General features: G+C 51.2%; 1 protein-coding gene across 5 annotated transcripts in view; it reads left to right on the top strand.

The window, feature by feature from the left end:
• The window catches only part of LOC119964481 (vitamin D3 hydroxylase-associated protein-like), a 152,245-nt gene that overhangs the window by 20,479 nt on the left and 118,837 nt on the right, over positions 1-12,929 (top strand). For all 5 annotated transcript variants that reach the window (XM_038794033.1, XM_038794034.1, XM_038794030.1 and 2 more), the window contains exon 2: positions 735-917. In XM_038794033.1, coding sequence (XP_038649961.1) covers positions 807-917 — 111 coding nt within the window. In that variant the 5' untranslated portion in view covers positions 735-806. The remainder of the gene's footprint in view (positions 1-734; positions 918-12,929) is intronic.

Raw genomic sequence — 12,929 nt, 5'->3', positions numbered from 1 at the left:
CCCTGATCCACAGATCCATCATCAAGTGACTGGATAGAGGGATGACTGGGAAAAGAGATCATGATGAGATGTGACCCAAGGCCCTTCTTCTCCCAACCTGATCTACAAAATGTTTTTAAAAGATTTTTTCAAGGGCTTTTCTAACAAGCGCCAGTATTTGTTGTCCATTCCTAATTGCCTTTGAACTTAGTGGCTTGCAAGGCCATTTCAGAGGGCAGTTAGGTGTAGTTTAGACAAGCAACACTGTTCAGAACAACTGCAATCATTGACTAAGTAGCCTTTTGATTGAAGAGTGTCTTTATATCTGATTGGCTACTTTGAAGCCTGCCATTCGGAGTGGTCAGTGGGTTCTGGGGCCCGTGAGGACCCGGGCCCTGGGCTCCGGTCATTTGGTGGACGCTGAACCGATGACAGCTGTCGTTTTCCCCTAACTTTGGCGTTAAAGCACTTCTGCTGCCACCATTACGGTATTGTTCCCGCTCACCTCCGAGGGTTTCATTTTGCGAATTCGTGCAGAGAAACCTAAAGCGGAAGGAAAAAGCTAAAAATGCAATGGTTACCATGATATTACCACCAATTGGTTTTCTGTCAGCTTTGGATATAGCCCTGTCTCGACTAGGGATTTTATTATTGTTGCAGTTCAGCATTATTGATGAATGTTCAACATCTGAGTATAGCTGTATGTTCAGTGCATCATCAAAATATTAATCATTGTCCTCGGTATGCTATCCTAGCGTCAGGTCAGCATTATTCCCCTGGAGCTCATCTCTGTCATTGTAATCGGTGCTGTCCTGTATTTGAAGCTGATGAGATGGGTGGCAACCAGAAACTATTATCGCTTGGTAGCAAAAGCCCGCTTGAGGAGGGAAGAATCTTTGACGAAAATGAAAACTATCATGAATCAGATTAAAGAAATGGTAAGTACTTCTGGCCAATCTTCTTTAAATTGTCCTGTGTTGTCATGTGTAGTTTGCCTATGTATACATTCCACCAAGCCCCTGTCTCTGGAGTAATAAAACTGTTAATCCCTGGCTAATGTAGTGTATTGTTATGTGAAATTGAATGGAATATTGCATTTCAAAGGTTGTCAAGTGATTTGAAACCCGTTGAAGTGTACTGGGCTTTCAAGGAAGCCTCTGACACTTGCAACAGCCGCTGCTTTAAATACTGTTTGAGGCAGCAGATGTAAGGGAAGGGTGAGTGAAAATGCAGTGATGTTTTACCACATTGCCTGGACTGCTCTTCACTTTCAGGAAAGGGAGGTCTGATGAGAGTCTCTGTTGGAGTTCTCTGTTGGGGGGTGACTGATGGGGGTCTCTGATGGGTGTCTCTGTTGGGGGTGACTGTTGGAGGTCTCTGATGAGGGTCTCTGTTGGGGGGTGACTGATGGGGGTCTCTGATGGGTGTCTCTGTTGGGGGTGACTGTTGGAGGTCTCTGATGGGTGTCTCTGTTGGGGGGTGACTGATGGGGGTCTCTGATGGGTGTCTCTGTTGGGGGTGACTGTTGGAGGTCTCTGATGGGTGTCTCTGTTGGGGGGTGACTGATGGGGGTCTCTGATGGGTGTCTCTGTTGGGGGGTGACTGATGGGGGTCTCTGATGGGTGTCTCTGTTGGGGGTGACTGATGGGGGTCTCTGATGGGTGTCTCTGTTGGGGGGTGACTGATGGGGGTCTCTGATGAGTGTCTCTGTTGGGGGGTGACTGATGGGGGTCTCTGATGGGTGTCTCTGTTGGGGGGTGACTGATGGGGGTCTCTGATGAGTGTCTCTGTTGGGGGGTGACTGATGGGGGTCTCTGATGAGTGTCTCTGTTGGGGGGTGAATGATGGGGGTCTCTGATGGGTGTCTCTGTTGGGGGTGACTGATGGGGGTCTCTGATGGGTGCCTGATGGGGGTATCTGATGGGGGGTTGGAGGGGTCGTGGGGAGGGGCAGGTTTGCGTGTGGGAGGAGGGGGCCTTTCGATGGTCCTTTAGGTGGCACCGTAATTATGCACCGACTCCCTTAATCCACTCTTGGATCCACCACATCAGGGTAATACTTGGGAAAACGTGCACCAATTCCCGCCATGAGGATTTCCCGCTGTGGGGTTTGGTGCATAATGGGGAAGGGGTTGGGGACCGGGAATTCCAGTCTATTAATTGGATGCAAATGGATGATTTGCACCTTTTTGTATTCTCCTGCCGGTGCAGGGCATGTACCTCACTGCCACCGCCGGAGAGCATTGGAATTCCCGGCAAACCTGTTTTCTGTCCGATAATTCATTCTCTATCGGATCAAGAAACCCAATACCAGCAACAGGCAATGGGGAATCCGCCTTGTATTCCTTCCCGTCTTCCAGATGAAACTCTGGTCCATTTCTTAAATGCAGTGACCGCAACTCCACAACCGTTTAAATGAAGTAATCGGCACTATTCAAAAAGTGTGAATGGATGTTGGATGGGAGGTATGCAATTTTTGCATTTCCAGTCCTCCAATACTTAATCTGGTTACAGCATTAAAAAAAAGGTGAGACTGGAGAGATGATATTATCTGGCAGAATTGCTGACATTCTACCTCTGGCACCATTACTGTGCTGCATGACTGCCTAGACTAGACTAGACTAGAGTGGGTATCCAGCACGAGTTAGGACTGCTCACTGACAGAAATGCTGAACTAAAAAAAATTGTAAGTGTTAGAGCTGAAGTAAAAGTTTAAATATTGTTTTTTTTCTTTTGTTTTAATAGAGTTTGTTTATAATATAACCAAGCCCTACTTCTTATATCATCACTCCTGGAATGAATCAATCTTTCTGCACCGCATTAAAACTTAAAAAAGTTATGGCATCTGGTCCAGTCACCTAGTCACTGTTTAGTGCTGACCAGATATCCGTAACCCCTGAGTTAAGGTGTAAAGCTTGTTCTTGTCAGTTTGGATGTAGTATGCCTCTCATTGTGAGGACCATGAATTGGATTTAATTTGAATTTGAACTGTTTTTTGGGGCAAACAAGAACAGAGGGTTGTCCTGTCCATTCTGCTCATTGGCTTTGTAACTCTTAAAAAAAACACTCAACAGGTCTGAGAGATCTATGGAGAGCGAAACAGAGTTGCCATTTCATGTCCAATGTAACGCCTCTTTGGAACTGAAGCAAGATAGAAATGCTGAAAGACCGTTTATCAGCTAACATTAGGATACTGGCTTTGTTGGAAAAGGGCGAGGTTATAAAAAAGATCCCTCATTGTCCACACTTGTCAGCAGTCCTCCGCAGAGGATGCTTTCTCCTTCCCTCCCCCATTTGCTGCGTCATGTGGAAGGATGTACAAGATAATTATGGATGAGGAATGTTGGTGATTGAAGTTCACTATCCAAAGGTAACTTTTTTTAAATTTAGTGTACCCAATTTATTTTTTTCAATTAAGGGGCAATTTCGCATGGCCAATCCACCTGGCCTGCACATCGTTTGGGGTGTGGGGGCGAAACCCACGCAGACACGGGGAGAATGGGCAAACTTCACACGGACAGTAACCCAGAGCCGGGATCGAACCTGGGACCTCAGCGCCGTGAGGCAGCAGGGCTAACCCACATCCAAAGACAACTTAACATCATGGTGCGGCCGCATTTGGAGTATTGTGTGCAATTCTGGTCGCCACATTATAGGAAGGATGTGGAAGCATTGGAAAGGGTACAGAGGAGATTTACAAGAATGTTGCCTGGTATGGAGGGGAGATCATATGAGGAAAGGCTGAAGGACTTGAGGCTGTTTTCGTTAGAGAGAAGAAGGTTAAGAGGGGACTTAATTGAGGCATACAAGATGATCAGAGGATTAGATAGGGTGGACATCGAGAGCCTTTTTCCTCGGATGGTGATGTCCAGCACGAGGGGACATAGCTTTAAATTGAGGGGAGATAGATATAGGACAGATGTCAGAGGTAGATTCTTTACTCAGAGAGTAGTAAGGGCGTGGAATGCCCTGCCTGCAACAGTAGTGGACTCGCCAACACTAAACGCATTCAAATGGTCATTGGATAGGCATATGGACGATAAGGGAATAGTGTAGGGGGACTTTAGAAGGGTTTCACAGGACGGTGCAACATCGTGGGCCGAAGGGCCTGTACTGCGCTGTAATGTTCTATGTTCTATCTATTTAATTGTCACACACAATTGTTTCTTAAATGGTTCCAGGATCTTTGCTCCACTACTCTGTTTGAAAGCTTATTCCACATTTTGACCAGCCTTTGTGCAAAGAACAATTGTCTAAATCAATCTTAAAATTATCCTTACTACTTTGTACCCGAATTTTACTTCCAAAGTTTAACTTTTTCAATCTTAACAATCTTAAAAACCTCTGTGCAACAATTATTACACACTGCCTTTCTGAGCAGGAACTCGCCTCACAACCCATATGTGGACATAAGAGATTGGCTGAATTCTCTCCTGCTTATTTAGCTCCAGGGATTAAAGGGAGTATTCAAGGTGTAGTCTGAGAAGAGCAATGTAACATTTGACAATTACCCGTCCTGATTTTTTAAAACTATTTTGGCTTTGTAATTCAACATGCTGTGACTTTGTTGGTTAATGCTGTGCATCAATGCTTGGTGTTACATCTAAAAAACACTGAGGTCTGTCAGCTCATACCTAGCCATTTCAGTATCATTCACAAAGTACACAAATTGTTTATCTTTCCTTTTTGTTGCTGTGATGATCGGTATTTACCTTTAATACCTTGCCCCTTTAAGAGGCTTGGAACCCTGGGGGACTCCGCCTCTGGCTACGCCCCCAGGAAACAGTATATAGGATAAGGCTCCATGTTGCGAGCACACTTCTCTCGAATGCAGTCCTGTTCTCTGCATATTAAAGCCTTTGATTACTGACCTCGCTCTCGCGCCGTAATTGAGAGTGCCTCAATTTAATATACAGACACATCAAGATGGACAGCGCTCTAAAACCGGAGACGCTCAACCTGGACGCCAGGTCGCTGGAAGCCCCGGAAATTTTTAAACATTGGCTCCGGTGTTTCGAGGACTATCTGGACTCCTCAATGACTGATGTCGACAGCACTCGCAAGCTGCGCTTACTACATGGCCGGGTGAGCCACCGACTCTCCGCCGTGATCGAAACCGCTACGACCTATGAGGCGGCGGTCGAAATATTGAAGAAGCGCTTCATAAAACCTACTAACGAGGTACACGCCAGACATTTGCTCTCAACCTGCAGCCGGCGTTCCGGGGAAACGCTGGACGAGTTCGTGGAAAGACTCAATGCGCTCGCGAGGAACTGCGACCACAAAGCAGTGACGGCAGAAGACCACAGGAACTTACATATCCACCACGCCCTTGTGTCTGGTATCAGGTCCTCGTACATCCGGCAGCGGCTCCTAGAAGACGGGGCAAAGGATCTCCAGGGCACGGTAACGCTCACTTCTTCTCTCGAAACGGCCTACCGTAACCTCCGTACGTACTCCGCGGACCTTGCGAACCCCTCTCGATCCCCTCCAGACTCGGCCACGCTACAGGCCTGTGCCACGCGACGATCCACTCACTCCGGGGGTTCCCCATGCTATTTCTGTGGGCAAGGCCAGCACCCACGTCAGCGTTGCCCGGCCCGATCCGCGATCTGCAACGACTGCGGGAAGAAGGGGCACTTCGCCAAAGTCTGCCTGGCTGGGCCCAAAGGCCACAAACGAAACCCTCATCAGGCCCAGAAATCAAACTCTCGGTCTCACAGGCCCCGCAACGCGGCCGCGCTGCGGCCGGGCACGCCCACTTCCGACGCGTCATCGACCTCGTGCGAGTCATGGGAGCGGCCATCTTGGCGGCGGCCATCTTCGAAACCCGACACATTCGACCGGCGGCGGCGGCCATCTTGTGACTCCGGGCGGCCATTTTGTGAGTTCGACTCTGACGGCCCGCAAACTAGGAGCGATCAATCGCGGCCGAAACACCTGTGAAACTCAATGATGCGGGTGCGAATCAACGGCTACGACACTCCGTGCCTATTCGACTCCGGGAGCACGGAGAGCTTTATCCATCCAGACACAGTAAGGCGCTGCTCCCTGCGCACCCACCCCGCCTCCCAAACTATCGCCCTCGCCTCAGGGTCCCATTTGGTTCAAGTCACGGGGTATTGTGTCGCTGACCTCGCAATTCAAGGCGCTAAATACTCCCGTTTTAAACTTTACATCTTTCCTCAACTCTGCGCCCCCCTGCTGCTCGGCCTGGACTTTCAGTGCAGCCACCGGAGCCTGACACTGAAGTTCGGCGGACCCCTGCCCCCACTCACAGTATGCAGCTTGGCGACACTCAAAGTTGCGCCACCCCGCCTCTTCGCGAACCTCACTCCCGACTGTAAGCCCATCGCCACCAGGAGTCGCCGGTACAGTACCCAAGACATGACTTTTATCAAGTCAGAAGTTCAGCGGCTACTAAAAGAGGGGGTCATAGAGGCCAGCAACAGCCCTTGGAGGGCTCAAGTATTGGTAGTTCGCTCCGGGGAAAAGCAACGAATGGTAGTGGATTATAGCCAGACCATAAACCGCTTTACGCAACTCGATGCTTACCCACTTCCCCGCATAGCAGAAATGGTGACTCAAATCGCCCATAGTCGGGTATTCTCCACGGTTGACCTCAAATCGGCCTATCATCAACTCCCTATCCGCTCAGAGGACCGCCCCTACACGGCTTTTGAAGCAGCCGGTCGGCTGTTTCACTTCCTCAGGGTCCCCTTTGGTGTTACAAACGGAGTCTCCGTTTTCCAGAGGGCGATGGATCAAAAGGTGGACCAGTACGGCTTACGGGCTACCTTCCCGTACTTGGACAACGTCACCATCTGCGGCCATGACCAGCAGGACCACGACGCAAACCTGAGGAAGTTCCTCCAGACTGCCTGGGCCCTCAACCTCATGTACAACAAAGAGAAATGCGTGTTCCACACAACCCGGCTAGCCATCCTCGGCTACGTCGTGGAAAACGGGTCCTAGGCCCGGACCCCGACCGCATGCGTCCCCTTAAGGAACTCCCCCTCCCCTGTAGCCTCAAGGCACTCAAACGGTGCTTGGGGCTTTTCTCCTATTACGCCCAGTGGGTCCCCAGATATGGGGACAAAGCCCGGCCACTCATTAAGACCACGGTTTTTCCCCTGATGGATGAGGCCCAGTCGGCTTTCGACCGTATCAAGGCCGGCATCATCAAGGCCGCCATGCACGCGGTGGACGAAGCCATTCCCTTCCAAATAGAAAGCGATGCATCAGATGTTGCCCTGGCTGCTACCCTCAACCAGGCGGGCAGACCAGTAGCGTTCTTCTCCCGAACCCTCAACGCCTCGGAAATTCTGCACTCTGCAGTCGAGAAGGAGGCACAAGCCATTGTGGAGATCGTGCGACACTGGAAGCACTACTTAGCCGGTAGGATGTTCACCCTCGTCACCGACCAACAGTCGGTCGCCTTTATGTTCGATAACGCACAACGGAGCAAAATAAAGAACGACAAAATTCTGAGGTGGAGAATAGAGCTCTCCACCTATACATACGATATTAAATATCGCCCGGGGAAGCTCAACGAGTCCCCAGATGCCCTGTCTCACGGCACGTGCGCCAACGCGCAATTGGACCGCCTGAGATCCATCCACGATGACCTCTGCCACCCGGGGGTCACCCGGCTTGCCCACTTCATCAAGTCCCGCAACCTACCTTACTCCACAGGGGAGGTCAAGGCCATGACTAAGGCATGCCAGATCTGTGCGGAATGCAAACCGCAATTCTATCGACCAGACAAGGCCCGCCTGATAAAGGCCTCTGGGCCCTTTGAGCAACTAAGCGTGGACTTCAAAGGGCCCCTCCCGTCCACCAACCGCAACATCTATTTCCTCACCGTCATTGACGAATTCTCCCGCTTCCCTTTTGCTGTCCCTTGCCCCGATATGACGTTGGCCTCCGTGATCAAGGCACTGCGCAGCATCTTCACACTGTTTGGTTTCCCCGCTTATATTCACAGCGACCGGGGTACATTGTTCATGAGCGATGAGCTGCGTCGGTACCTGCTCAGCAAGGGCATCGCCTCGAGCAGGGCAACGAGCTATAACCCGCGGGGAAACGGGCAAGTGGAGAGGGAGAACGCGACAGTTTGGAAGGCTGTCCTCCTAGCCCTACGGTCAAGGAGTCTCCCTATCACCCGCTGGCAGGAGGTCCTACTCGATGCCCTGCACTTCATTAGGTCGCTCCTCTGTACGGCCACGAACGAGACCCCTCACAATCGTTTGTTTGTCTACCCCAGGAAGTCCACCTCTGGGGTCTCGCTTCCACTCTGGCTGACGACTCCGGGTCCAGTCCTACTCCGGAGGCACGTGCGGAGCCATAAAACGGATCCAATAGTCGAGAGGGTCCACTTGCTGCACGCAAACCCTCAATATGCCTACGTCGAGCACCCCGACGGCAGGCAGGATACTGTCTCCCTGCGAGACCTGGCACCCGTTGGCTCTCCCACCGACCCCACCGACTCTCCCATCGACCCCGACGTTTTCCCCACCGACCCCCCCCCCCCCTCTACCGACGCTCCCCGCTCCGCACTGACCGCCGACTCCGACAGCGCCTCCCCCATAGCGCCCCCTGCCCCCCAGCCGGCGCCGGCACTGACCACCCTAATCACCCCTGATACCACCCGATCTCCAAAGCGGGCAAAGGCTCAGTCAACCGTGCTCCCGGATTGACCACCATCGGAACCGACCGCATCCACGGGACCACGACCGGAGCAGCGAAAGTCAGCATGGACGATCAGACCACCACAAAGACTGAACTTATAATTTAAAACACTTCAGCCCCGACGGACTATGTGTTTTTTTTTAAACGGGGTGAATGTGATGATCGGTATTTACCTTTAGTACCTTGCCCCTTTAAGGGACTTGGAACCCTGGGGGACTCCGCCTCTGGCTACGCCCCCAGGAAACAGTATATAGGATAAGGCTCCATGTTGCGAGCACACTTCTCTCGAATGCAGTCCTGTTCTCTGTATATTAAAGCCTTTGATTACCGACCTCGCTCTCGCGTCGTAATTGAGAGTGCCTCAGTTGCATTTCAAACCTTTCTGCATTAATTTTCATCCACCATTGTTCTCTCGATTTACATGTTGAAATTGCTTCTTTGACCCAGAAGGATGCTTATATTTGTGCACATTATATGGTCTAGCACTTCGGTGCAGACTGCAGTATCGGAGGTGCCAATCTTTGGAAGAAATATTAAACCAAGGCCCTGTGTGCTGCTCTCTCATTCTCTCAAGTGGACATAAAGAACAAATGCCATTCTTTCAAAACGCTGTGAGATTCCTTCCTTTTGATTTCCCTTTGCTCTCATTTCTTTTATTTTAACCTTCATTTTTTTTTAGGTGTTGGGATCGTTAATTAAAATATAGGGTGCGATCTAACAGTAGCATCACGTCCGACTTGGGACGCGACGCAACCAGTAAATCTCGCGAGAGGTCTCTTGCATGAGATGTACCCAACTCGTCACGCCTCATGAGATCTAATGGGGTCTCGCGAGATGTTGCAATCTGGATCCCGCCCCAACAGACGTGACCTAGATTTGCATATTGAAGTGTGCAGTCAGGCACACTTGAAAATGCACTCGACGGATCTAACCTGCACATGGGATTGAATCCCCTCACTGAAGAGACACCAGCTGGGCGACGTTTAGCATTGGCCTCCACAAACAGGGAGCAGGTGGAATGGCATTTGGGGGGTCCTCCCACCTCCCAGGTGGTCAGCCTCTGGGCAGGATGGCACCCTGGCACTGCTGATCCAACCTGGGTCCCTTGGCACTGCCATGCTGGCAGCAGCATGGCCAGAGTGTTACGTTGGTGGTGCCAAGATGGCATTTTGCCTGTGTCAGGGATCAGGGCCTGGGCTGCCCTGCCCTTATGAGGTGCAGTGCATGGGATGCTCAATGACCTCCTTATAGGTGAGTTGGAGGAGTCCGGAGGCTGAGGTGGGAGGGGTCCAGAGATCAGGGTGCCATTTTAAAATGGCGCCGGATCTCTTCCTGCACTGCAGAGCAGAGCTTGTTAGTGCAAGAAATGGGTCTAAGTGCATTCCACGTCGAGGCCCTGAAATGAAGCAGAGTCCCATTTAATAACAGGCTCTTTCTCGGCACTGAAACACCCGGATAAACGTGCTCAACACAGGATTCTGTTTCATTGCCGGTAAATCGTACCCATACCTTTAAATTGAGCAGAAGAAGTACAAAATTCAAAATTTCCAATAGCTTGACAACTGGAACATGTTATGTCCTCAAGTTTCGTATTTGCAAAAGAATTTCCCAGACTTTCTCCAGCAGGTGGGAGGGATTTGGTTTGATTGGTTGGCTGGCAGCCAGTGGGTTGGATAGGGGCTGTGTTCTAGCTGGCAACAGACAGGTGTGGTTTTTCAGAGAGAGCCCAGCAGAGGAAATGAGCCTTTGCAAGTAGGAAATTGTTTTTCTCCTCTCTGTCTCTCTCTCGACTGCTGGCTGCCTGCTGGCTCTGTGAGTCTACACTGAAGACCATTACAACCGGAAGGAAAAGATAACATCCAACTAAAGGCCTAAACTGGAGACAAAATCTAACTGGATGATTTCAATCTGAAGTCAAAGATCCCTATTTTGTATTGTTATTTTCTTCCCTCTCCACCACCTTTTTCCATTAGTGTGTGTGTATAGAGTGGGGTTGAGTTAGAAAGTGGAGGGTGGTTGGGAATTAGATAGTAGTTAATCAGTTGGTGTAGATTGGAGTCAAAACAGGATGATTTGTATGTGGGTGGCAAGTTCTCTTTCCTGATGAACATTAGTGAAGTAGTTGGGTTATTTTGAGAGGGTAATTTTTTTTGTCAGTCTAGTCTGGAAATCACCTGATTGATTGAATTCCAATTCACAATGTTTTGGTTACTAATACAGTACAGCACACCACTGTACCTGTACAGTTAAACTCCAAGCTAGTGCTTGCGAGGATCAACAAGTGCCAGCACAGCCAAATGTTTTGTAACTGGACCTTATCACTCAGCTACACGTGGTGCATCAAAAGAGCATGGATGGTTAAAGCGCGTTAATGAGAAGCAAAGTTCACAACTCACTTATAGTAGAAGGAATGACAGGGGCCATTCTCCCAAATGGAGCCCAAGTGTTCGCGCCGTCGGACGACTGATTCTGGCCCCCACAGGGGGCCAGCACAGCGCTAGGGCGGTTCATGCCGATTCAGCCTCCCTTCCCGGCGCCAAATGGGCACCACGCCAACCCGCGCATGTGCAGTTGGGCCGCGCCAACCCACACCTGCGCAGGGGACTTCTTTAGCGCGCCGACCCCGACTCAACATGGCATCGGTGTTCAGGGGCCGGCCGCGCAGGAAAGTAGGTCCGGGGCGGGGAGAGGCCGGTCCGCCGATTGGTAGGCCCCGATCGCAGGCCAGACCCCATCGGAGGCCCCTCCCCAGGGACGGTGCCCCCCTTCATCCCCCACAGGCCACCCCCCCCCCCCCCGACCGTTCGCGCAGAGTTCCCGCCAGCAGCGACCAGGGGTGAACAGCGCCGGTGGGACTCTGTCGTATCCGCACGGCCGCTCGGCCTACCCGGGCTGGAGAATTGACGGCCCTGCACCAACTGTGCTGCCGCAAATGGCACCGATTGTCTGCACCTCAGATAATCGCGCGCCGGCGTTGGGGCGTCGTGGCACTGTTGCGGTGATTCTCCAGCCTGGCGCGGGGCTCGGAGAATCCCCCCCAATAAGTTTCATAAAATAATTAGCTGACAGATTGTGGGGGCCCAGCTCAATATGAAGGAGAAACGGTAATGTTCATTAAAAACCTGTTGGTGGCACCTGTTCCCCTACCTCTCTCGTCATTGACTTTCCCCATGGCCTCTGCCACTGGAGGAGATGGCAAGGGAGGAGGAGGGGTTGGGCGAGGGGGCGGATATGTCTGTAATTCCCTATCTATTTTATCACACACCTGTGATATAACTATCTGTGATAATGAGTTCTCAATCTCTATCATAGCAATGGGGAGATACAGGACCTGTAGTGATCAGAGGATGGGGTGAAAGGTCAGAGGTTGAACAACCCAGGGGCTGTTAAGACTCTTTATAGTTCCAGCTGTTGACCAATCCTTCTGGAGGAGTACAATATCCTGGATTGAATCATCCATGGTTTTCGTCAAAGCCCCAGTTATTTGTATTTTGAAAAATGAGAACGTTAAGAGAATAATAAATAGAGGGCTAGAATTAGTAATAAATCAGATCTGAAACTTCTGGGGTTGGATGCTCCGATTTTGCGACCCTGGCGAGGGAACGGTGTTGTTTTACGACCAATAAAATGGCGCAAAACGGCCACCCATCCTCCATCTGGTTGGGGGGTGGGCTAGCAGGCACGCAACGTAGAGGCCCCAACTCTTGCTGCAGATACGGCCGGAGAATTGCCGGGTCCATGGCCGAGCATTTGCATGGTGGCGGCCTGCAGTGGCTGGGCCGTGCAACATGGCACCGGCCCCGCGCGGACCCAGCCTGCCAAATAGTGACCCCCTTTCCCCAGGCTCGCCACCCCGGACCTTCCCCCACCAATGCCCCCAGCCCATGACAAAGCCCCCCCTGCCTGGGATCGGCTCTGCCCCCGAGTGTGGCTGCGCTGGATTTAGTTTGCAGCCGCCATGCTGAGTTCCCGAAAGAAAATACCACACACAATCGATGGCATTGGGAACTCAGCCCATCCTGGGTGGAGCATCAGAGGGGAGGGCCTCAGGTAACGTCCTGAGGCCGCCCCAACTGCGCGCGGCATTTTGGAGGGGCAGAGCATCACAAAAGCGGAACCCCCCCCACCCGATTTCAGTCCCAACGTGGATTCTCCGGCTGATTGCCAAACGCGATTTTGGTGTCGGAAACCGGAGAATCCTGCCCCTGATGTCCCTTTACATTCTTCCATTTTATATTCATCTTTGTTAGTTATTTAATT

This window comes from Scyliorhinus canicula, chromosome 4, assembly GCF_902713615.1.
Source record: "Scyliorhinus canicula chromosome 4, sScyCan1.1, whole genome shotgun sequence".
Taxonomy (NCBI): Eukaryota; Metazoa; Chordata; class Chondrichthyes; order Carcharhiniformes; family Scyliorhinidae; genus Scyliorhinus; species Scyliorhinus canicula.
Note: the sequence above shows the minus strand (reverse complement) of the source record. Positions and strands in the feature narration are given on the sequence as shown.